This window comes from Neoarius graeffei, chromosome 28 (genome assembly GCF_027579695.1).
Source record: "Neoarius graeffei isolate fNeoGra1 chromosome 28, fNeoGra1.pri, whole genome shotgun sequence".
Classification (NCBI taxonomy): Eukaryota; Metazoa; Chordata; class Actinopteri; order Siluriformes; family Ariidae; genus Neoarius; species Neoarius graeffei.
The window spans coordinates 48,137,096-48,163,627 of record NC_083596.1 but is presented as its reverse complement, the minus strand read 5'-3'; the positions used below and the strand labels follow the sequence as shown (position 1 = coordinate 48,163,627).

Genomic DNA, 26,532 nt, shown 5'->3' with positions numbered 1-26,532 from the left:
TCTTAAAAAAAACTGAATACACTGGTGAGCTCAGGAATACCAAAAGGCCTGGAAGACTATGGAAAAACTGGGGTGGATGACGAGAATTCTTTCTCTGCTGCAGGAAAAAAAACTTCACAGTTCAACAACTCCCTCAAGGAGGTAAGGCACCAGTCAACAAAGTTTGTACACCCCTACCTCATTCATAGCTTTTACCTCGCCTGGGACGGAGTCCACCAGGGGGGCGAGGTATTGTTTTCGGTGGGGTTTCTTGGTTTGTTTATGATATTACGGGAAAACGGCTGGACCAACCTTCATGAAACTTTCAGAATACGTGGGCATTGGTCTCAAATAGAACCTCCATCATTTTGAGGATCATCTGGTCAAGGTCAACAAAAAGGTCAAAATCTTTTTCTTCACGATACCTTCCTTCATGTTCATCCAGATGTATTCTGATTGGCTGAGAGCAGTATGGTGTGCGAATGAGAATCAGAACCATGTTTATTGGCCAAGTATGTTCACACACAAGGTCAAAAAAATCAAGGTCACCAAAAAGGTCAAAATCATTTTTTCGCGATATCTTCCCTCATATTCATTCAGATGTGTTCTTAATGGCTGAGAGCAGTATGGTCTGTTCTGATTGGCTGAGAGCAGTATGGTCTGTTCTGATTGGCTGAGAGCAGTACCGTATGCGAATGAGAATCAGAATCAAAACTGTGTTTATTGGCCAAGTATGTTCATACACAAGTTCAAAATCAAGGTCAAGGTCCACCAAAAAGGTCAGAATCTTTTTTTTTTTTTTGCGATATCTTCCTTCATATTCATTCAGATGTGTTCTGATTGGCTGACAGCAGTACGGTGTGTTCTGATTGGCTGACAGCAGTACGGTGTGCAAATGAGAATCAGAACCATGTTTATTGGCCAAGTACGTTCACACACAATGTCAAAATCAAGGTCAAGGTCCACCAAAAAGGTCAAAATCGTTTTTTTTGCGATATCTTCCTTCATGTTCATTCAGATGTGTTCTGATTGGCTGACAGCAGTACGGTGTGCAAATGAGAATCAGAACCATGTTTATTGGCCAAGTATGTTCACACACACACACAGTCAAAAATCAAGGTCACCAAAAAGGTCAAAATCATTTTTTCGCGATATCTTCCTTCATATTCATCATAAGTGCTACCGGGCGAGGTTTGTTTTGCCTGGCAACACTTGTTTTTGTATTGTGACAACTTCCTACTTTGAAGAACAATACTGAAGACATTAAAACTATGAAATAACACATGGAATTATGGCGTAAACAAACACATTTTAGACGCCTCTGACACTACGTTCACACTGCAGGCTGAAGTGACTCAAATCCGATTTTTTCGCCCATATGTGACCTGTATCCGATCTTTTATTGACAATATGAACGACACAGATCCGATTTTTTCAAATCCGACCCAGGCCGTTTGGATATGTGGTCCTAATTCCGATTCCTATCCGATCTTTTCATATGCGACTTCAGTCTGAACCGCCAGGTCGCATTCATCCGACTTACACGTCATCAACAAGCCACAAACGTCACTATTCTGCGCTGAAGTAGGCGGCGGGTCTCTCAAAAAAAGTTACAAAAACATGGCGCATGACACGTTCCTTTGAACGGAGGTTGCAGTCACTACCCCGCAGAACGCCTGAGCCAAAACCCTTGCCCTCTTCCTTCTCAACCTCCTCCTTAACATCAGGCTATTGTGCATGTTCTGGCTCCGTCGCAACAACAACTGCATCATCGCCAGGTACTCCATGCTGGCTACTGTCATACACAGGAAACTTTAGGTTACATCCGTAAACACTGGCCATGCTCACTGCGTGTGACGTCGTCGTATCCTGCAATGCGCATGCGGAACACTTTTAGGTCGCTTTTCGTTCATACTGAGGATCACATACAAGTCGCATATATTTGTTAATGTGAATGACCTCACAAAAAAATCGGATTTCACCAAAAAATCGGAATTGAGCATTAAGCCTTGCAGTGTGAACGTAGCGAAAGTATCCAGCGTTTACCTTGATGATACTTCGTACACTACTGGCATCATCTTAACTAACTTCATGAGGTAGGTCACCTGGAATGCTTTTCAGTTAACAGGTGGGCCTCGTCAAAAGGTAATTAGTGGACGAGTTTCTTGTTTGAGATCAAATAACGAACAGACAAATAATAAAACGCCCCCATTCTATCCGCAACTGGAGTAATCCATGCATATTGTGCCAAGAACCACTCAACTAAGTACAACCCCGATTCCAAAAAAGTTGGGACATGGTGTAAAATCTAAATAAAAACAGAATGAGAAGTTTTGCAAAATCATGGAAACCCTACATTTCATTGAAAATAGTATAAAGACAACATATCACATGTCGGAACTGAGAAATTATAATGTTTTTCGAAAAACTTCTGCTCATTTTGAATTTGATGTCAGCAACATGTTTCAGAAAAGTTGGGACAGGGGCAACAAAAGACTGAAAAAGTTGTGTAATGCTAAAAAACTAATTTGGTTAATTGTCAACAGGTCAGTAAGATGATTGTGTATAAAAAAAAAAGTGCATCCCAGAGAGGCGGAGTCGCTCAGAAGTAAAGATGGGGCGGGGTTCACCACTCTGTGAAAGACTGCATGGGCAAACAGTGCAACAATTTAAGAATAACGTTCCTCAATGTAAAACTGCAAAGACTTTGGGGATCACATCATCTGTGGTCCATAATATCATAAAAGATTCAGAGAATCTGGAGAAATCTCTGTATGCGAGAGACAAGGCTGAAAACTGACATTGGATGCCTGTGATCTTCAGGCCCTCAGGAGACACTGCATTCAAAGCAGACACGTGTCTGTAGTGGAAATCACTGTATGGGCTCAGGAACACTTCAGAAAACCATCGTCTGTGAAAACACTTCATTACTGCATCCACAAATGCAAGTTAAAACCAGATATAAACAATATCCAGAAACCCCGCCCCCTTCTCTGGGCCCGAGCTCTTTTACGATGGACTGAGGTGAAGTGGAAAACTGTCTAATGAACCAAAAGTAGAAATTCTTTTCAGAAATCATGGACCCCACGTCCTCCAGGCTAAAGAGGAGAGGGACCATCCAGCGTGTTATCAGTGCACAGCTCAAAAGCCAGCATCTGTGATGGTATGAGGGAGCATTAGTGCACATGACATGGGGAGCTTGTACATCTGGGAAGGCTGCATTAATGCTGAATGATATAAACAAGTTTCAAAGCAATATGCTGCCATCCAGACAAAATCTTTTTCAGGGAAGGTCTTCTTTCTTTCAGCAAGACAACGCCAAACCACTTTCTGCACATATTAAAACTGCATGGGTCCGTAGTAAGAGAGTCCGGGTGCTAAACTGGCCTGCTGCAGTCCAGACCTGTCTCCCTTTTAAAACATTTGGTGCATTATGAAGCGCAAAATACGACAAAGGAGACCCCGAACTGTTGAGCATCTAAAATTGTATATCAGGCAAGAATGGGACAACACTTCTCTTTCAAAACTACAGCAGCTGATCTCCTCAGTTCCCAAAAGTTTACAGAGTGTTGTTAACAGTAGAGGTGATGCAACACAGCGGTAAACACGCCCCTGTCCCAACTTTTCTGAAAGATGTTGCTGACATCAAATTCAAAATGAGCATATATTTCTCAAAAAACAAAATTTCTCAGTTTCAATATACATGTTATGTTGCCTTTGTGCTATTTTCAATTCAATATAGCATTTCCATGATTTGTAAATTATCGCATTCTGTCTTTATTTACAGTTTACACAGCGTCCCAACTTTTTTGGAATTGGGGTTGTAAAGAGAAACGACATCCATCATTACTCCATGACATGAAGCGACTTTTAATTAATAAAATAAAGAAACATTTAATTAGAAGGTGTGTCCAAACTTTTGACTGGTACTGTACCAAAGTCAACTCCCCAAAAAATGACTTCACCAGAGTAAATACAAGGTGTTCACCACCACAAGATACAAACCATTCATCAGCCTGAAAAACAGGATGATCAGATTAAAGTAAAGCCCACAGATGAGAGAAAGACCAAGAGAAGAGGACGGAGAAGGAAAGGAACCGCTCGTGATCCGAAGTGCACCACACGCCCACGCCATAAGCTGAAGTACTGCTGACAATGGAACTGGTTTCCATGTATTTATCGATGATGTGACGGCTGACAAATGCAGCATGAGGAGGAGTTCTGAAGTGTACAGACCGGTATTACAGTGGGGCAAAAAAGTATTTAGTCAGCCACCAATTGTGCAAGTTCTCCCACTTACAAAGATGAGAGAGGCCTGTAATTTTCATCATAGGTATACCTCAACTATGAGAGACAGAATGGGGGGAAAGAATCCAGGAAATCACATTGTAGGATTTTTAATGAATTGATTGGTAAATTCCTCAGTAAAATAAGTATTTGGTCGCCTACAAACAAGCAAGATTTCTGGCTCTCACAGACCTGTAACAACTTCTTTAAGAGGCTCCTCTGTCCTCCACTCGTTACCTGTATTAATGGCACCTGTTTGAACTCGTTATCAGTATAAAAGACACCTGTCCACAATCTCAAACAGTCACACTCCAAACTCCACTATGGCCAAGACCAAAGAGCTGTCAAAGGACACCAGAAACAAAATTGTAGACCTGCACCAGGCTGGGAAGACTGAATCTGCAATAGGTAAGCAGCTTGGTGTGAAGAAATCAACTGTTTGAGCAATTATTAGAAAATGGAAGACATACAAGACCACTGATAATCTCCCTCAATCTGGGGCTTCACGCAAGATCTCACCCCGTGGGGTCAAAATGATCACAAGAATGGTGAGCAAAAATCCCAGAACCACACGGGGGGACCTAGTGAATGACCTGCAGAGAGCTGGGACCAAAGTAACAAAGGCTACCATCAGTAACACACTACGCCGCCAGGGACTCAAATCCTGCAGTGCCAGACGTGTCCCACTGCTTAAGCCAGTACATGTCCGGGCCCATCTGAAGTTTGCTAGAGAGCATTTGGATGATCCAGAAGAGGATTGGGAGAATGTCATATGGTCAGATGAAACCAAAATAGAACTTTTTGGTAAAAACTCAACTTGTCGTGTTTGGAGGAGAAAGAATGCTGAGTTGCATCCAAAGAACACCATACCTACTGTGAAGCATGGGGGTGGAAACATCATGCTTTGGGGCTGTTTTTCTGCAAAGGGACCAGGATGACTGATCCGTGTAAAGGAAAAAATGAATGGGACCATGTATCGTGAGATTTTGAGTGAAAACCTCCTTCCATCAGCAAGGGCATTGAAGATGAAACGTGGCTGGGTCTTTCAGCATGACAATGATCCCAAACACACCGCCCGGGCAACGAAGGAGTGGCTTCGTAAGAAGCATTTCAAGGTCCTGGAGTGGCCTAGCCAGTCCCCAGATCTCAACCCCATAGAAAATCTTTGGAGGGAGTTGAAAGTCCGTGTTGCCCAGCGACAGCCCCAAAACATCACTGCTCTAGAGGAGATCTGCATGGAGGAATGGGCCAAAATACCAGCAACAGTGTGTGAAAACCTTGTGAAGACTTACAGAAAACGTTTGACCTCTGTCATTGCCAACAAAGGGTATATAACAAAGTATTGAGATGAACTTTTGTTATTGACCAAATACTTATTTTCCACCATAATTTGCAAATAAATTCTTTAAAAATCAGACAGACAATGTGATTTTCTGGATTTTTTTTTCTCATTTTGTCTCTCATAGTTGAGGTATACCTATGATGAAAATTACAGGCCTCTCTCATCTTTTTAAGTGGGAGAACTTGCACAACTGGTGACTGACTAAATACTTTTTTGCCCCACTGTATCTGCTCACATCCAGCCAAAAGGTTTAAAACCCATTGGACAGCACCTCACGGTGTAGATGGACAATGACTTGAAGCATCCTTTGAAAGCAACCCAAGACTTTTTTTTTTCTTTTTTATAAGGCAGTGAAGTGGAATGTTGCGCCAATCACTTGACCTGAATCCAACGGAGCATAGATTTCACTCACTGAAGGCAAAACGACCCAAGAACAAGCAGGAAATGAAGACGGCTGCAGTAAAAGCCTGGCCGAGCATCACCAGGGAACAGACCCGGTGTCTGGTGGTGTGTGTGCTGCTTGCACATTACACACTCAAGGCTACCATTAGGTTAACAGACCATGAGCACTGAATAGCTATTGGACCATACACATGTAAAACAAAACAAAAAACCACACACACACACAGCTGTGTAAAGGCAATAATAAATAATGCATAAACCCACAGTCCTCTCTGCGTGCGTAATGCACTCATGATGAGGCCGCAAACTGACCGAGACAAAGGAAGGGAGACAAATAATGGGAGTCTGCATTGGGGGGGAATTAAAGGGAAGGAAAAAAAAAAGAAAAACGGGACATGTCTGCAGGGAGGGCTGAAAATAAAGTACGGAACTTTCCCATCAGGCATCTGGGTGCTGGCCGAGCGGCCCCGCCTCCCCACCCTCCTTCCCGTCGTTCTTATTACTCCCTTTCTACTTTTCCATCTTTGCATCGCATCAGGCTTCAGGCTGCTTCAAAGAAAGACATGAAGGCATGGTTGTGTGCGCGCGCACGCATAATTTGAGTTCTGGATGCGCTTCCTGTCTGCGCTCGCGTTCTCTCATACTCAAAGCTGCTTCATGCTAAACTGAGCCTTGTTAACAGGATATCACATGCTCGAGTGTGCACATGCGCGCGCACAACACCATCACACTCCCACACAGTGTTCACTCTAACTTCAGCAGCTCTCATCTCACTCCTTCAGGCTCGTTTCCCTTACCCGACATCCTTCCATCCTCTCTCTCTGTGTGCGCATGTGGGTGTGTGTGATGCAGAAACATAGGATTTAAGCTGCAATCTGATAAACAGAACGAGTGATAACTGTTACAGTGAGACAAGATTAATACACGGAGTACTGTAGTGTGTTTCAGTGGCCAGACGTGAAGAGGGAAACCGCAGCAACAAGCAGCACCTCAGCACAGGAAGCGTGAGGAAAGGTTACAAACCACACACTCCTACTTTAACCATGGGTATGTATGGGAGAGAGCGAGAGAGAGAGAGAGAAATTGGGAGGAGGAGGAGTAGAGAAAGATGGGGAGGAGGAGAGAGAGCGAGAGAGAGGACACATTTCACACTCTTCTTGTATGTCACACCCACACACTGAGAAAAATCAACCTCGCTAAATAAAGAGCGCATGAGGACAGAGACCTGGACAGACCGAGAAATCCTCAATGCTGGATGTCATAATACTAATATGGGCGTGGCATCTGCGTGTGTGTGTGTTTATGGTACAAGTCTTACCTGAAATGTACATGTAACCTCCGTAGACGGTTCCTGCATGACCGTAGTGTGGCTCATTCATCTTGGCCACATACGTCCACTCGTTCGTCCTGGGGTTATAACACTCCACTGTTGCTGCACCGAGAAAGAGAGAGAGAGAGAGAGAGAGAGAGAGAGAGAGAGAGATTAACTATTCACTTCAGAGCCTCATTTCGTTTTCAGTAACTCCTTTACTGTCCCGAGTGAACACTGAACTCTGAACCTGCACTGAAGCCCAGAGCACAAGACAGTGTGAGGGGCCTCCTGGATATGGGGAGAACCTCAGGCGTGAGGAACATCTGGAACTCCACACAGACAGGAACATGAGCACTCGAGCTCTCAAACTAGACCTGAGGACTGTGAGGCTGCGACCAGGGTCTTATTGTAATATTAAAACTGAAAAACTAAAACAAAAAGAGAAAGAAAGAAAGAACAAGCAAGTGAGTGAAGAAAAAAGGAAGCATAAGGAAAAAAGAGAAATGACAAGGGGGGGGAAGTCCACTGGAGAATGAACAACAAAAAAAGAAAAGCATTAATAAAAGAAAGACAGAAGAAGAGACGAGCTATTTGATGAAAGACAAAAGAAAGAGGACATGAAAAGACAAAAAACCCCAAACAAACAAACAAACAAATGAAAAGTGAAAGACGACGACTGAAAGAAAAATGAAAGGCCAAAGCAGTGGGCGAGAGCGAGAGAGGAAAAAAGGGAAAGAACAGCACAAGGACTTCAATCATCCGAGAGATATACAGCAGCAATAAACGACAAGAAAAGCAGCATCGCTCTCTCAGCAGGAATTTCTAAAGACAGTTCCCTGATGTATGAAGGGTAGGATTTGTATTAGCCTTAAACCACAGGACTGTTAAATCCAGGATTCTGATTGGTCAGAAGGTGTTGATTTATTTCCCTGGACCGCAGCAGAGCCCAAAGATCGTCAGTGGACTTTTATCATTTTGTTTATTTGACAACAACGTTCCAAATTTTTGTCTTAGAAACTCTATGACTACGTTCAGACTGCACCCTGAAACGACCCATATCCGATTTTTTTGCCCATATGCGACCTGTATCCGATTTGTTATTGACAATCTGAACGACACAGATCCGATTTTTTCACATGCGACCCAGGCCGCTTGGATATGTGGTCCTAAATCCGATGCATATCCGATATTTTCACATGCGACTGCAGTCTGACCGGACAGGTCGCATTCATGTGACCTACACGTCATCAACAAGAGACAAACGTCACTATTCTGCGTTGGCTAATCCCGCCTCTTTGGTGGAAAACAACAACATTTGTACAGTTTTCTGAATTTAAATAGACTTTTATAGAATTGATCAAGCTAATGGTGGATTTGGTAGGGACCTGGATGTTGATCTGTTAGCCTCATTAAATAAAACAGTTTCTATAACTGATTTATAACTTAAACCATCCTGTACCACATCGCCAGGTCTCGCCTCATCTCCATCGCAAACTGCACTGGTTTTTCTGCACCTTGAGCCAGCGCTGAGAGAAGTTGCAGAATTCAGCTGGCTATAAACAATCTAAATAAATATTTATAAAAATGTAGAAAAAGTTTATTAATATGACGAAATAAATATGTGCAAATTATTAAGCGTGAATTAAGAGTTTGGTAATACAGCGGCCGTATCCCAAATGACTGCCTACTGAAGCTCGAGTGCACTATATAGAGTTTAAAAATCCATTACTTCCTAGTAACATGTAGTGCACTTATATAGAAATTAGAGAGACATTTAGGAGTCAACCCTCGTTACCAGGCTACACGTTTTCATTTCAGTTCAGAAACAAAAACACACACGAGACCTCACACTTTAACACTAACCAGATAATTAAACAAACAAACAAAAAAAAAGAAATCATTAAACATGAAGAGTACGCTTTTTTTTAGTTTACGTATTACGTAGATGTGCTTATTACGTGTCAATTTGCGCATGCGGGACACTTTTGGGTTGTTTTCCGTTCATATTGGAGATCGCATACAAGTCTCATATAATCGGTAATGCGAACGGCCTAACAAAAAAATCGGATTTCACAACAAATCGGATATGGGTCGTTTCAGGTTGCAGTCTGAACGTAGTGTATGATGGTGACCCCATGATTTCAGCACCACGGACAGCGACCAAACCCAACCTGCTCGCTTTTTTAGCTTTTTATATATATATATATATATATATATATATATATATATATATATATATATATAAACAAAAAAGCTCTTTAAGTAACTCTTTGAAGAGATTCTGTGGGTAACCGAATCAATTTACTCAATTATTAATTCTTTTATCCTCCACATGTCTAAGACGGAGTTAATCGGAATCATATCAGCAAAACCCTACAAAACTGTTCGCGCTTCATTTCGGACCACGCTGCATTAGAACAGGGAACAGAAACCAACTTCGACAACATTAAAAGGTGACCATGCTGATGTACTTGGGGGGGGAGCCAGGGTGTTGCGATACGACGTGCGCAGCCGAGTGCCACTATCCCTCTTTAGTGGATTATTTTCATATCAATGCAGTCTGGAGTTTGTTCTTCTGCTTATACTGCAGTGAACAGCCAACGATTAAGATGTTTAATTTATTAACAAATGACACGTTGCTCATTTTAATGGTTTATGGTTTTTGTTGGAGGGATGAAAAGAGAAAAAAAAAGTTTTGTGTGTTGCCAAATTGCTGTGGTATTACTGGAATAAAACATCAGGATGTGCCGTTACTAGAACAGTAGTAGTAATAATAATTAATAAATAATTAAAATCTTCCAGGTTAGCAATAACAAGCCAGCATTATGATTTACCATCTCTTTAATTAAAAATCAGCTACGATCCACAGAGACTTCAGTGCACCACACTTAAAGGAACTACACTGCCGTTCAAAAGTTTGGGGTCACTTTGAAATGTCCTTATTTTTGAAAGAAAAGCACTGTTCTTTTCAATGAAGATCACTTTAAACTAATCAGAAATCCACTCTATACATTGCTAATGTGCTAAATGACTATTCTAGCTGCAAATGTCTGGTTTTTGGTGCAATATCTCCATAGGTGTATAGAGGCCCATTTCCAGCAACTCTCACTCCAGTGTTCTAATGGTACAATGTGTTTGCTCATTGCCTCAGAAGGCTAATGGATGATTAGAAAACCCTTGTACAATCATGTTAGCACAGCTGAAAACAGTTGAGCTCTTTAGAGAAGCTATAAAACTGACCTTCCTTTGAGCAGATTGAGTTTCTGGAGCATCACATTTGTGGGGTCGATTAAATGCTCAAAATGGCCAGAAAAATGTCTTGACTATATTTTCTATTCATTTTACAACTTATGGTGGTAAATAAAAGTGTGACTTTTCATGGAAAACACAAAATTGTCTGGGTGACCCCAAACTTTTGAACGGTAGTGTACGCAGAACCTTCATTTTTAAATAAATTTCTGAGTGGATAGTATCTCCATCCTTGACTCTTGTATGTTGCATAGATGGGAATAAAAATATATATATTTTTTGAGAGTTAAAATCGACCGCAAAAGTTGTCATTGGAGCTGCCCCGCTGAGCCAGCCAGCCCTGAGTGCGTGACGTCACTGCGGTAACCGGTTTTAAGGCTGAAGCCTTGGACAGCTATAGACCAAAGTCATATCAATAAAAATTTACGGTGAAAGTAAGAAATAGCGTTGCCGACTTGCTCAACTAAGACTGATTTGACTTCACTGATTGTGGGTTGACTCTCATTAAAACAGGATTGGTGTTATAACTTATGCAACATACATGTACATGCATGCATTTTCACTGATAAAACATAAAAGGCTCATTAAATAATCAGATGAACTGAGACAATCACATTCTGAAGCAAATTAAATAATCTTATACCGCTAACTTAAACACACAATACAAGTTACATGTATTAATCTAAATGCAGGTAAACAACCTGTTTTTATCCAAATAAGAGTCGGAGCTTACCCATCTGTGTTCTCGCTTCTTGAAGGCCGATTGTTTTGAAACAATCTGACTTTCGGTTCTCCGTTCATTCGCTTCTTCCACATAAGGGCGAGATATTGCTGCTGAGGCGAGCTGCTGAGCAGAGAAATCAGACGGCTGGTCCACTCATTCTCCATATGGAGTACTCCGCCATTACTGCTCGGCTCAGGCAATTACTAAAACCCGGGATGGGACGTCACCGGTTTTAGCAACAACCGCGGGGAGGTCACTATCTGAGTGATGTCACGTCCCATTCCATCCCGGGTTTTAGCAACAACCCTCGGCTCACGCTCCGGGAGAACTGGTGCAACTGAACTGACTTTCCTTTTCTTGTTTTATTTTTCTTTAATTGTTGGTACTGCACCCTCTTTCAATACGGGCTAATAGCCAACGCTCCTCAACAGATCAGAGGTCTCGTACGAGTCTTCAGTAAAATGTGCAGATCAGAGGAGAGACCACTTCGTAGGCACCCAATGTGCCCGTGAACTTCTCGCAAAACGCGTCCAAATCTTTGCAGTTTGAACATTCTTGGACCGTGAATGCAACATAAATCCACCTTCTGTCGTGTTGCTGCACCGGCCAGAAACACATCTACATGGCATGGCGATAAATTAGTTCAAAGTGGAGGATCGGAGTTGCAGTCAGCTCTGTGTTTTAGTCTAACGGAAACGGCGATGAGACCGATAGACATCACAGATGTCAAGGTCATTCACTCGGACCGCTACCTGTATGAAATCACTTTAATCGTAAAAATTACTACATTAGATTTGTTTACGCCTGTGCCATTCTTGAGATCTCAAGGCATTTATAAACAAAAAGGGAGGCCATGGTTCTGCGCATCTCCTTTAAACATCTCCGAGAGCTCTTTAAACACAGTCGTGCCATCCCATAACGATGACCTCGTCCTCCCTGACGGACCGACGACGCCAACGACCTCACGTCTTAAAATACCACATTCCAAATTTCATCGTTTTAAAAAAAAATCAAAACACATTCTTCCAGACCGTCCTCTCTGGACTTTTCCTGGGATTTATTGATGACGGTCTTAATTTACGTCGACAGAACGCTAATCGGGACAGATGGTCAGAAGTCGTTTGTCAGAAAGTGGGTGAATGTGTTAATTACCTCAAAGGTCACTTGTTAATAACGTTTAAACATCAGGTTTGGGAGATGATGAGCTGGAAATCTGCTCACTTTAATGACATGTTTTATTTATACAGCACTGCTCACCACACACACACTTCGCATTTAATGCAACAAACTAGACTAAAGATGATGATGAACCCCCCCTCCAAAAAAAAACAAAACACGTGAAATTCTCCAGTATGAAGGAGTTCACGCTGCAGTTTGTTCCTCGATGAAGGTTACGTTACCACAGTGCTGTTAGAAGCTCGAGTCTGATTGGCCAGAAGGTGTGCATAGTTTTCATACAACAGCACGTGGAGCTCCAGCACCAACACGAACGACGGGTGGACATTAACGAGCCCGTTTTAATACGCTACCGTTTCTATAGTAACGGCTCATACACAGGGACTTGTACGGCAGGGGCTCCAAATAATCTCAGACTGATACTCGAGGGATTTTAAAAAATAAAAGTTGCTGATGAACAAAGAAAAAACAATTGATGTGGCGATAAGACCCCCCCACCCACACCCACCCACACACGTGTGTGCTTTTTGAATGACCTTGTTTTGTGGACATTCTGCAGGAGTAAAAGTAACTCAACGGATAAAACGTACATGCCGTTCTTCAATAAAGAAAACACTATGAAAGAACGAACCAAAAGTAAACCTGAAGGAAAGAAACTGAGTCTGCATTAAAAGACAGTGGACAAGAAAAGAAAGAAAGACAGAACGGCAAAGAAAATGACACAAAAAAAAGGAAGAGATGAAACCAGTAACAAAGAACAAACAAAAAATAAAGAAAGTAACTACAATAAAGTCAACTTTGAAAGAAAAAAGAAGAAAGAATGAGGAAATGAACGGTTTAAATGCATCACATCAACAGTAATTTGTGAACAAGAACCGGCTTGTGCACATTTTAGAAAAATAAAAATTCTGCTGGTTTAATCGTCGCCTTTGAACTTTTTCAAATCAAACGTCACCGATTTGAAGTTGCTTCTGCTTTAATGAATTTTGGATTATTTTCGCTCTGCGTGCACAGCATCGAGGACACGAAGATGATGTGACCACCGCAGAGTTGCACGCAGTTTGTTTTTCCAACTCTGTGTGTGTGGGGCACGTGAGCTCAAGGTACCGTGCCAGGAGAAGGGAGGGGGGAAAAAAACAAACAAACAAGAAACAAAAAGCAGAAAAGTAATTTCATTCAGAGTAATAAAATCCACTTGACCAGCATGACTCCAGTTGCCATGGTAACAGAATTTGGAAACGTGGCTCAGTGGAACAGGAGTGTGTGTGTGTGAGTGTGTGTGTTAAAAAAAAATAAAAAGCCCTTCCTTTGGTTTGAGGAGAACTTCAGTCCTTTATTTAGCTGCTGTGGTATTCTTTCCACAGAAGCATCTCGGTGTAATTTAATAGGAGCGGCACTCTGTGTGTGTGTGTGTGTGTGTGTGTGTGTGTGCGCGCGAGAGAGAGAGAGAGATCCTGACATTCCTCTGTTACATTACCCCTGTTCCTCTGGAGCTTTTCATCCTGACTACAACCTCCATGTCTAGCTGTTACCACGGCAACCGAACTGGTGACCTCCAGGGGTTTGGAGCAGCTGGGTCAAAGTGAAACGATACAGATGTGATATCCGGAACAGATTCCGGGGTAAACACTCGGTCACCGATTTGGAGATTTTAACGTGATTTTCGGTATCGGAGTCTCAACTTGCAAATCTGTCGAAATGCAACGTTACCGTAACAACGAGTCTTTGTTTAAATCACCAACATTAGCAAAGCTAACGAGCATAGCATGCAGGTTCCGGAGCTAAACGCGAATGATCTTTATTCTCAAGGTCTTGAATTCGTATCCTTGAATCATCAGCAGATGTGCGTGTCGTGTTGTGACTAGGGATGTTAACCGATGACCGTTTGACCGGTGGTTGACCGAATCAACGTCAACCGGTTAATTTTTTTTTGGTTGTCGGTGAAAAAAAAAAAAAAATCAATCGTTTTGAAGCTGCCGATTTTGGAGCGGAGAACCTGGAATTCTGTGTTGTAAACGCTTGGGGCATGCCATGCGGTGTAAGGACGACAGCTGACAAATCAGAAACACCCATTCAGTCATGTCCCGCCCTCCCGCCCCAGTTAAAGACAGCTGACAAATCAGAAACACCCATTCAGTCACGTCCCGCCCCAGTTGAACACAGCTGCCACTCGGCGAAAGAAAAAAAGTGTAGACACAGGCTTTTTAGCTTACAAATTACTATATATATATTTATTTATTTTTTTTAATTATTATTAGAAGGCACATGGAGTTTAGTCCTGCCTTGGCCAGTGCATTCTGAAAGTATGTTTCGGTCTGTAGCCAACAATGCATGTTATTGCAGATCATATCTCTCCACACAAACTAAAGGCGCAGATAAGCAATTCCAGCGTTATGGACGTGACACTTGAACTCAAAATGGCAACAAATGACCCAGTGCATGTTTTATTGTCTCCCAGTATTTAAACAGGTGTTGCATATTTTAAGGCTGTACCATACTGGAGAAGTGATAGAACAAGAACAATTCCCATAGTACATCTAGGGCATGCCAGAAAACGCCAATAAAAGATGCGTTATGGATGTGACAGAAAAAGTATCACTTTTCTTGGGTGACTGTACATTTTTATCAAACTCTGTGAAATTGTAAACCTAATGTCGAAATGGAGATATCCATTTGATAGAGGGGTCCAAGGTGAATATTAAAAAATCTTTGTTTAAAATATTTTGTATTTCATGCAGAGTTTCGGAAGGAAAAGTCAGCGTTATGGATGCGACAAAATTCCGTTATGGATGTGACGCGTCTGAAATAGACATGGCGTATGTTTAGAAAATCAGCAATTTAACCACCATAACCCTTTGAAAAACTCTCTAAATATCAGCTAAAACTATCAAAGTTCTTAAATAATATTTAGGATGGCTATTGTTTTGCTGTTTTGTGGATTTTAGCATACATTTTTGTGGCTTGTGGCAATAATATAGAATTGTACATGATCAAAGTTGATTTTAGCTTGGGTTTTACATTATAAGAAAGAAAGACTGACAGTGACACATTAGGTTGGTTACAAATTGGTTCAACTTATTCACATCTGTAAAATACAGGCCTAGGTGATATCTCTGGGAGTGGTTTTGATGTATTACATGTTGCTTTATTTTTGCATGGTGAGGTTGACATTTACATGGAATTGCCCTCATGCCGACTTTTTCACAGCTTTTTCACGGACTGTAACAGCATTTGCTTATGTAGTAATTTTAATACAGAATTTACTCTGATGAAATTATTCAGACGCTCCAAAAAAAATCGGATCTGCACGAGCCGTGAAAAAGGCGCGCCGTTTGCATCCCTGTTTAAACTCATAGGTTAACCGACTTTAACCTGCTAATGAGGCTCGGTGGTCGGTCAAGATTTTTTTTAGTTTTCGCCATCCCTAGTTGTGACATCACAAACCCAACCCACTGGACTTTTTTTTTCCCCCTCTTCTGTACTCACAAATTTACCGGCTGTCTACCAGAACGGAAAACATGCTTAGACAACAGGCCACGCCCCCAGACGGCTGTGACTCACCGAGCTCTCCAGCGGCGTTCCTGCCTCCGACGGCGTACAGGTGGCCCTTGAGCGCGCTCAGGTGGAAGAAGGTCCTTTTCTCATTGAGGCAGGCCACCTGCATCCAGCGGTTGTAGCGCGGGTCGTAGCGGAACGCCGTGTCCACTGCGGTCTTCCCCTTGGTGTCGTAGTTGCTCTGGCCTCCGACGACGTACAGGAAGTTGCCGATGACGGCGATGCCGTGCTGATAGCGAGGCGCGTCCATTGGTGCCAGCGCGCGCCACTCGTGCGCCTTCTCATCAAACAGACGCAGCTCCTTACTGACGACCAGCTGCTGGCGCAGGACGCCACCCAGAGTCACTAAGTGTGCGCTGTCGGAGCGGATCGCCGTGCGCTCAGACTGCATCACTGGCTGCATGTAGGGCATCATCTGGTAGTTGCTGGCCTCCAGCAGCAGGTTGACGCACGCGTTGTCCGTGCGCATAAAGTCCACCGTCTGCACGTGGTTGATGAGCTCGCTCGGGCTCATCAGCGGGAAGCGGACGTTGCGCATGAGGCGTGCCGCGTGCTCCATGCGCCCGTCCTCCGCGCGCAGCCAGCGGCACGCCGCCTTAAACAGCTCCAGCTCACTGCAGCGCCGCAGACCGTTCGAGGACAGAGCGAAGGCGAGCCTCTCCACAGGAAGCTTCACGAACTCGCCCGTCCCAAGGAGCGCCGGGAAGTTCTTCAGGATGAAGTTGTTCACGTATTTGTCGACTTCGGCCAGGTTGTATGCGCTAGCAATGCGCCCCACCTCCACGCAGTTCTCCAGAGACACCTACCGAGGAAGGAGGTAGGTTCAGAATTAATTTTACTACATGGAAAAAAAACCCCCTACATTTTCACATCCTCACGATATATTCTTTTGCTACAAGAAACCGTAAAACCACGAAGACTTGCCAGTGGTGGAAAAATGCGCCGACACCGAGACTGGAGATTATTTAACATTCATGGAAGGAAAGATCTCCTTCAAGGAACAGTCACCATATCAATGATTACGTGTTGATAAATAAACTGGATTTTTAAAACATAGTAGATTGATATAAACTTGGACAGATGGATTCGAAAGAGGAGTTGATTAGAATGACCGGCTGAGTTAACTGGGAGTAAATCAAAATCAACACAACACCATCTGACCAATCAGAATAGAGAACTTGATTGAATGGAGAAAGGAAAAAATAAATAAATAAATAAATAAATAAATAAAGCTTGCTTCTCAAGAGTATGTTCAATGCTTTCCTTAGAAACCGTTTCATTTATTTCCCAAATAAAACCAAAACCCTTCATTCATGTTGCCGCTTCCAAAAACCACCAACTGCACATCATATTTTTACTTCCTTTCAGATAAACATACACCGTACTGCAAGCGCTCAGCAGGACGGGTTCATGATTCATCTTATGAGAAAACAAACTCGGATAATAAAGCGCCGCGCGAATAAATTTCCCCTAATTATCGCCATGGCTGTTATTGAGCTCGTATCATGATAATTGAACGCGTCCCAACAAAATTGGATTAAAAGCAGTGCTGGATATGAAAATGTAATATCAGCGCAAGCCTGGTCCGTGTGTCTACACACACACACACAAAAAAAAAACCCCTCAACCTCACACCCAGAGATGGAGCGAGGAAAGCGCATAAACATGCGCCGCATGTGGTCTCTAACGATCTGCCTCGGCTCACGGAGGGCTTGATAATTAGCTGATGACCTAAATAAAGCTCGTTAGAGTCGAGAAACCACAAAGCAAAGTTCATGTTTAATATTGATGCACTCGACTGCGTTAATTATACATGTTTCTATAGCAACAGCTCACTGTGACGAGACGTTCGCTTTGGTACGCTTGAGGTAAGGAGTCTCCAGTGTCGGCGCCCTTTCAGTAACGCGACGAGCTGCGTTGTCTTGTTAACGTAGAGAGAAATTAAGAGACGCGCCAAGTTTTGGACCGAAACCCGAAGGAAAACAGGAAATCATCCGATTTGTGTTTGGAGAGAGAAATGCTTTCTTCGTACCCCGGAGATGAGGAACACCTTGCAGAAGTCGAGCACTGGGAGGATCTGGAGGAAGCTGGCCGCCTCCAGCGTGTCCTGCAGGTTCTCCATGTTGAGCGAGAGCTTGGCTGTGTAGATGAAGTCGATGATCTTCTTCAGGCCGATGCGGTTCACGCCGTGCAGCTTGATACACATCAGGTCCTGCTCCTTCATCCCACCTGAGAGAACGATGCGGGGGGGACAGGAAGGAGAAAGAATGTGAAATGAGATGATGTTTAAAAAGCTGCAGGTTAACTGATTGTTGGTATTTGTTAACAATCCACAACTTTTTTTTATTTTTAAATTAGTTGATCCGTTGTTGTTTACGTAAGCAAAAGCAAAGCTGCCCTCACTTGTAAACAATAACATGGAAAGTAGCGATCAGATGGAACTCGTAAACAAGAGATAATGTTGACGTTAGCGTTATGTTCCGTATCGTTTCAGAGATAACGGCATGTTTACGCTACGGATTTAGAGGAAGAGATGCACATCAAGTCTTCAGCAGCTCTGGTTAGAGTTCCTTATTTGTCAGTTAAACGCTTCATCATCGTTATCGAAGCAGAAAATCGTTAGATTAGTTTCTATAAATAAAAAAAGCCTGTTGAGGCTCGAGTCTCCATCTTTCAGGTCCGCACAGAGACGAGAGGAACGAGCCGGCCTATGAAGTGAACCCTGTGTTTTATTATTCATCAAAAGCAGTGCGAGACATCAGACATCGTGTCGCGTTGCATCGCGTCACATCACAGCACGATCGCCGCCACCGCACACGCGCACAGCATGGAAAAAAAAAAAAACACAAAAACAACAAGCAAGTTTTATCTGGTGGGCGGAGCTACATCTCTATCAAAGAGGGTGAGGTCATGAAAGAGAAGATGCATTAATTATAAATACAACCCACTTCGCTTCACTCACTCACCTGTGAACATGGCTTTGAAATAGTCGCTGGATGACGCCATCATGGCTCGGTGGACAGGAAATGCCTCATCGCCGTCGCCTGCCACCAACGTCACGTCACACAGCAGCCCCTCTATCCTCAACTGGTCAAATCCCTGAGACACGGACAGAGAGAAGAGGAGGAACGTTACCGAAAAAACAAACAAACAAACAAACAAACAAACAAAAAAGACCCCTGACAATTACATAAATAATAAAAGTAGAGACCACCACCACCACCACCACCACACTACGGACCATGCTGTTCGAGGAAAATAATTCACTCTCTGGTCGTAATCTGTTTGACTCCATCACATCACTGGTGTGGATCGTTTTCCCATGATGCCACGCCTGGTCACATTTTATTCCCCGTGTACTGGAGGAATGGAAACTTTCAACACACCTCTTTGAAAAGCTGCTTAATCGGTTTGGGTTTTATTCCGCCCCTTCTCTCCATAACGGAAGTCTGGGGTCCATTTCAGGTCAAACAGATTTCAAATCTCCACCCTGACGAAGGTCCGTAGCGCTGACTAAACGAAGCAGAGTGAAGCATGCGCCGCTGGCCCAATTCCACTTTGCGATTGCGTCGCCGTGGAAACCAGGCCATAATAATTCAGATGTCCTAGTTTGTGTGTCATGATTAGAACGAATGAATGGCACAAGCGGTTCAGGATGTGTGAAGAACTGCGAACGAAGCGTTTCTCCGCGTGCACGTGTTTAAATGTGGAAGCAGGTTTTTTTTTTTTAAGAAAAACATCGAGTGAAAATTTTTCCAACGTTGGTCTTGACCAACGAGGTCGCGAGTTGGAGGTGAAAAGAAACATGGAGGATAACGTGCTGGTCTACTTGCTCAAACTGGGAAGACAGTGTCGTCATGGTTAAGGTTTTTCCGCCCATGTACGCAGGCAGCGCTTTTTCTGCTTATGTTTGTCCTCCGGAGAACTCGGTGGAGGTCGAGGAGCATCCTGTTGTTTCTTTACGTGATGCGAGTAGAGGACGAAAATAACCATCACATGTTCCCTTAACGAAAACGCTCTCCCAGCTCCAAACAAACCATAATTGGGGAAATGAAGGGAAAAAAAAAAAGTCAAACTGAGATTCATTTGCAGGCTAAGAAAGAAAAGGTCAGCAAGATTTGATGGCTATCTTCACCATCACACACACACACACACACACACCTTCAAGTGTGAGTTCCACGTCACAGAGATTAGAGCGCTCGCATAACGTCAGCCTTCATCCCCGACACCACAATACATGTACTCGGGTCTGTGTGTCTTTATGTAGGCCATTTTATTCCCAATTGTGAAAAACTGCTGAACTAGGCACGCGCACACACACACACACACACACGTTCTGTTGATTAATATTGATTCAATTAAACTCTGATTAAGCGGCCAATAATTGTGTGCGAACACAGAGCTCAGTTTCAATACTTCATTAGGCCACATCCATCTCTGCTCTCTCGCTCTCTCACACACACACACACACACACACACACGTTCAGTGCAGCGGTGTGTGTTTTTTCCAGGACAATGAGCATCAGAGAGATGTACAGATGTTGTAGTGTGACAAGTAAATGAATAAAAAGACAGACACAGAGGCCACACCCCATTTACCAAGAATGGTGACCAAGGGAGGCCACACCCCATTTACCAAGAATGGTGACCGAGGGAGGCCACACCCCATTTACCAAGAATGGTGACCGAGGGAGGCCACACCCCATTTACCAAGAATGACACAGAAGCCAAGCCTCCGTTATTGCGCTCTGGGTCTGACATGCAAAGGCCACACCTCCTTTACTGAGAAATGGTTCCAGAGGCCACACCTCCTTTCCCAAGAGAGTTACAAAGAGGCCACGCCTCCTTGTCCGTCATTGTTTCTGAGGAAGAACGAGACATGTTTGTTTTTCCACTTTCTTCCATCATGGTAATGGAGCGTGACAGCTTTCAATGCCGTCGTCATGGCAATTGTTGGTGTAAACTCATCATGGAAACGGCACCACCACTAACTCTGACATTATAAGGATAATACACAGACTCATAATTAGCCTGAGGGCAGTCTCTCTCTCTCTCTCTCTCGCTCACACACACACGGTTGCCAGGTGACCTGCTGTCCGTTGCTAATGAATTTTCTCACGTGAAACCCAGCCATGATGAGGATACTGATGATGAGAAAGGTTGAGGCATGTGCATCAGGACACCAGACTGCATGTGACGACCTTCACACACACACACACCCCAATGTATCCCTGTGGCAGGGTGCCCGTGAAGGCAGATGGTCGCGTTCTGTCCACCGCGTGCCATGACGCGGCGTTTTGATTAGAGCCGAAACTCACTGTGACGCTGGAGAAATATTCTGCTACACGCAAGGACGACAACTCGCAGGATCAGTGGCCACGGTTCACTAAATAAGGCCCCATGAAACTCGAAAGCATAAGCCAGGGGTTCTGAACATTGTCTCCTCCTACTGAACGTAATCACATCACACATTATCTGTAGCCGCTTTATCCTTCTACAGGGTCGCAGGCAAGCTGGAGCCTATCCCAGCTGACTACGGGCGAAAGGCGGGGTTCACCCTGGACAAGTCGCCAGGTCATCACAGGGCTGACACACAGACACAGACAACCATTCACACTCACATTCACACCTACGGTCAATTTAGAGTCACCAGTTAACCTAACCTGCATGTCTTTGGACTGTGGGGGAAACCGGAGCACCCGGAGGAAACCCACGCGGACACGGGGAGAACATGCAAACTCCACACAGAAAGGCCCTCGCCGGCCCCGGGGCTCGAACCCAGGACCTTCTTGCTGTGAGGCGACAGCGCTAACCACTACACCACCGTGCCGCCACTGAACGTAATATTTAAAAAAAAAAAAAAAAACCAAACCCCTACCAGCAACAACAGTCATTTCCGCTCATTGCTGACAAAAGATAAACAGCAAGTGACAGGAGGGGCTTGTGGCTTACTAGTATGAACAGCTCGCTCACTCTCACACACACTTACCTGTAGGACAACGGAGCTGTGGGTGTTACTGGTGAAGAAGCGGGTGTTGCCCGTCTTTGATGCCTGCAGGTGGGCGGAGAGCCCCATCTCACCACAGCCAAGAGACACCTTCATATGAGCATCATCATCCTCCACCAGGGATCTACAGAAAGCAACACACACACACACACACACACACACCTGGTTAGGATAAAAGGTGAGACGTTGTCCATAACTGTGACAGTGCTGACTAAGGAACACATCATTCAACAACTCCAATACAGCAAGACAATACACCATAATGACACCCAAAATAGCTACAGCTCCTTCACATCATGTCAGAGGTATGGTATTTACAAGTGTCTAACTTTAAAAAAAAAAAAAAAAGGCAGTACAGTTTAGTTTTCCCTATTAGAAAGACGTTGAAGGATAGCACACGTTTCCATAGGAGTCAACCGTCTTGTAATTACCGCAATCCCTAGACATAAAGGACAGATCTAATCAGGCCAATGATGATGTCCATCTACTAATCAGCAAAATAAACACAGGACTAATCAGCCAAAAGTAAAATCATCATCACCGTTACGCCTCGTCAGCATACCCTGTCACATAACAAGCTGCTGCTCTGGCCTTGACCATTATTTGTTGTCCACAAACAGGGAGAAAAGATATAAATAAATAAATAAATAAATAAATAAATACACTGGAAGTGTAGAGATTCTCTGATTTAAAACAGTGCTCCAGTCTCAATATTTGATGCAGCACGTACTGGGTAAAATCAGACGACTGTGACCAAGTGCATCTGTCTCGTCTGATACAACAGACCATCGTTTATGGCTGGTGTTTAAAATTTTGAAAAAACACTATAGTATGGGAATCCTTTGCTTTCAAGAGAGTGTGTTCATCTCTCCAACATGATTCTTCAAGTCTTAGTGAAGGAGGTGAGAGGCGTGTCCGGCGAACCCGCCAGTCGCTGCGAAGGAGACAGATACCCCTTTTCCACTAAATCAGTTCCAGGGCTGGTTCGGGGCCAGTGCTGGTGCTGGTTCACAACTCGTTCAACTTGCGAGCCAGCTGAGAACCAGTTTGCTTTTCCATAGCTCGCGGTGCTAAGGGAAGCCACGTCATTATGTCGCTGTATACGTCAGTTACGTTGCTACGTTTGCATAAATCTTAGCGCGAATGTCGAAGCAAAAACACCACGGAAGCAGCAGAAACAACAACAATAATAATAATGGATGACTTCGCATTTGTACAGCTGCTGCTTCTCGTCGCTTAAAAATGGCGATCTTCCGCGGTCTTGTTATTGTTGTTGGTCTTAACAACTCCAACCCCCCCGCTGACGTAAGCGGTTCTTTCCTCTGGCCCAGCAGAGAGTTGGTGCTAGCCTGGAACCGGTTTTTCTGGCCCCAGAGCCAGTTCTTTGTCAGTGGAAACAGAAAACCCGGTTCCAAACTAAGCACTGGCCCCGAACCAGCCCTGGAACTGATTTGGTGGAAAAGGGGCAAGAGAGACAAGTTTCTCGCAATTCCACAAACCGAGGCGTGGCCTCTGTAGTTCTTCGGCTTCGTAAAGTGGGAGTGACCTTAGTGCCTGCGATGGAGGTGTTCTCTGTACAGATCATTTTCCTTTCCTGAAGGCAAACACTATTTCAATTAAAAATCAAACTGCTGGATGAACATTAAATCAAATTGCATCACAGCTTGATCAAAAGCGCTTCATCATCTCATACTGAAGCGAATGACTTCTTATCCTCGATCGTTCACCCGTTGCATCATTTCAAAGGCAAAACGCACGCCTTAATTCCTCACGAGTGATTAGAGCTGATGAAACGTTTCGGCAGCAAGATAGACTCGAAAAATCAACAGATGGTGCTATTGATGTCTTCGGTCCAGAAAAATAAAGTCTGTCCTGCTCCGATCGTTACTGTATTACTGAGATAATGCCCTAATGATGCTCGCAAGGACATTTAATCCACATTAATCTGTGCATGGCTGGCTCGAGCATCAATACCGAGTCTAATCTGAAGTGAAGCTCCAGTAGCAGGGTATAGCATCAGGTCTCCACCAAACAAGAAAGCATTCAGATCAATAATGAGGATGCTGAAACGCTCATTTTTCCCCCCGTGCAATTCCTGGTTTGACATTCAAAAGAGTGACTGCAATGAGCTGCAGCCTGAAAGGAAGTCCATAGTAATACAAAAGGAAAGAAATGAAGCCACTATGACAAAGCACGGGGGAGGGGAAAAAAAGTATTAGGTTGGACATAGGATTTAAAAAAAAAAAAAAAGGCACCCAAGATACCGTCAAGATTCGCTATGATGCTTGAAATGATGTGGACTTTCCTGCTGTCCAATAAATCTTTGCAAGATATAAAGGACTTCTTTATTTTCTATTATTTGACAAATTTTGTTAAGGTACAATACAGTACAGGACTTTCCTGTTGCATTGTTGGACAAATCTTGGGCCCTGTCCACACGGCAACGGATTCAGGTGAATCTCATAAAATTGTTTATCGTTTCGGCCTGGCGTCCACATGGCACCGGCGTTTTGGGTGCCCCAAAACGAAATCTTTTGAGAACGGGTTCCAGAGTGGAAAAATCTGGCAACGGCCCCGTTGCGAAGTCGTCTGGATGAGTAGAACGGATTTGTTTACGATGACGTCACAACCACATGACTGTCAGTGCTTCACGCCGGGTAGAAGTGTAACGAACTCGATGCGAGTTGTCAACAAATCCTATAACTTGGTTCATGAAACGCGCTTACAAAATATTTTCACTGTGAATATTTATTGTGTAATGGTGCAAAGTGTGTGTGTGTGAGAGAGAGAGAGAGAGAGAGAGAGAGAGAGAGAGAATAGCCCTTAGGGCAGAGTCTTTAGTCCAAACACTGCAGAAGCAGTATAACCAAAACCGCGCACCACCCGTGCGCTTTCCAAAAGCAAAAACAATCCCGCCAGCAAAAATAGGGAAAAAAAAGGAGCAATCTCACCTCTTCAGATGTTGGTTTAAGTCCGACAATACATTCCTCAAAAAGGGCTGTTGAGTTCGCCCAGAAAGAGACCCTGGATTCCTTCGTGAATGCCTTTCCCTCGGGCCCGAGGTGGACGAAGTGACTGAGCGAATAAGAATAAGGGCGTAGAAGAACAAAGTAATCCATCAACGTGTAGCATTCAATTTATTCCGGACCATTAAAGAATTCTGGAGGATATCAGAATGTTGGCGTACCGGCTTCCATCTACCCCCATTCATTCCTCTTTCCTCATCTCCATTCAAAAAACGAGCACGTGATTTAAAGGGACTATATCCATAGGATAGGGAGTGAGAAGGTGTGTGCGTGTGACAGTGACCGGGTGAGTGACAGGGAAGAACCTAGGCTCATGCTCACCCTGAATTTCTCTTCAAGTGAAGGCAGAAGAACGTTCAGCGCCTGGCCAGGCTTTCTATGTATTAATTTACATAGACGTTTTAATATGAAATATAAATAAGTGTCTTAGACAATAGATACTATTTTACGCTACTGATTAATAATCAAAACTTTATGTGGCTGATGCTACAGAAGAAGGGGTTTATGCGCATGCGTCATACTTCTATTGTTCTGGTGTCTCCGATGGGACCGTCTTACAGCGCACGTAGAGGTGTGGCATGTGTATTGCATCGTTTTCAGCAAGCGTTGCGTTGCCATATGTACCTGATATTTTACTGATCCGTTGCCCATGTGGACGCGATATTTAAAAAAAAAAAAACTCGTTGCCGTTGTCGTGTGGATGTAGCCTTGGTTTGCTTCCGCCACATACATAATGTTAGCAATCCATCTAAAGGTTTATTAGATGGTATACCAACGTAAATACTCGGTAACACCAATGAATATTCAAAATCTGTAAAATGTTGCCCAGGGTCAGCCCCATCAATAATGCCGTGCAGGCTGAATATCACGTAAGCAATAATTAGCACATGTCTAACAGCCAACAGTTGCTGGTCTACTGCTGATGACAGAAAGAGAAAGGAAGGGGAATTGCTCCTTGACAAGCTGAAGAGTGGCTGAAATGAGATCTCCCTCCCTCCCTCCCTCCCTCCCTCTACCAGTCACTCCATCCTGCTCTCCCACTGTGGCATTAGCATAACATATTCCTTTAATAATTCATCATTAAGGGACGCTCGCACCCAGACTGTCATTAGGAGGTGCAGGAAGGGTGCTGCAAGTACTGGCCACGAGAACATCTGTTATTACACACTCGCACTGACCTGGACACATTCTGCTTATTACCCAACATCCCTTTCAACCCCGCTGGAACGTTTCCAAGCTTGGGCACACTAACGCACCTTTTGCTCTTTTCTCTTTCAACTCGAGGCAATGGGATGAGGTACGACCAGCCGGGTCCAGGTGTTCTCCAAGCAAAATGTCGACGTGTTTGATGGTTGTCTTGTAAATGCAAATGACCCCCCCCACCAAAAAAAAAACCACATCAGAGAGAACAGCAAGAGAGAGAGAGAAAGAGTAGGAGGTTTTGTTGATGAGAAAACTAGCCTTTTTTTTAAG

At 43.7% G+C, this 26,532-nt stretch overlaps 1 protein-coding gene across 2 annotated transcripts in view; it reads right to left on the bottom strand.

Annotated features, from left to right (window-relative positions):
- Positions 1-26,532, bottom strand: part of klhl13 (kelch-like family member 13) — a 96,520-nt gene that overhangs the window by 5,624 nt on the left and 64,364 nt on the right. For both annotated transcript variants that reach the window (XM_060913476.1, XM_060913477.1), the window contains exons 3-7: positions 22,016-22,157; positions 18,993-19,125; positions 18,059-18,255; positions 16,033-16,828; positions 7,329-7,442 (exon numbers count right to left, since the gene is read on the bottom strand). In XM_060913476.1, coding sequence (XP_060769459.1) covers positions 7,329-7,442; positions 16,033-16,828; positions 18,059-18,255; positions 18,993-19,125; positions 22,016-22,157 — 1,382 coding nt within the window. The remainder of the gene's footprint in view (positions 1-7,328; positions 7,443-16,032; positions 16,829-18,058; positions 18,256-18,992; positions 19,126-22,015; positions 22,158-26,532) is intronic.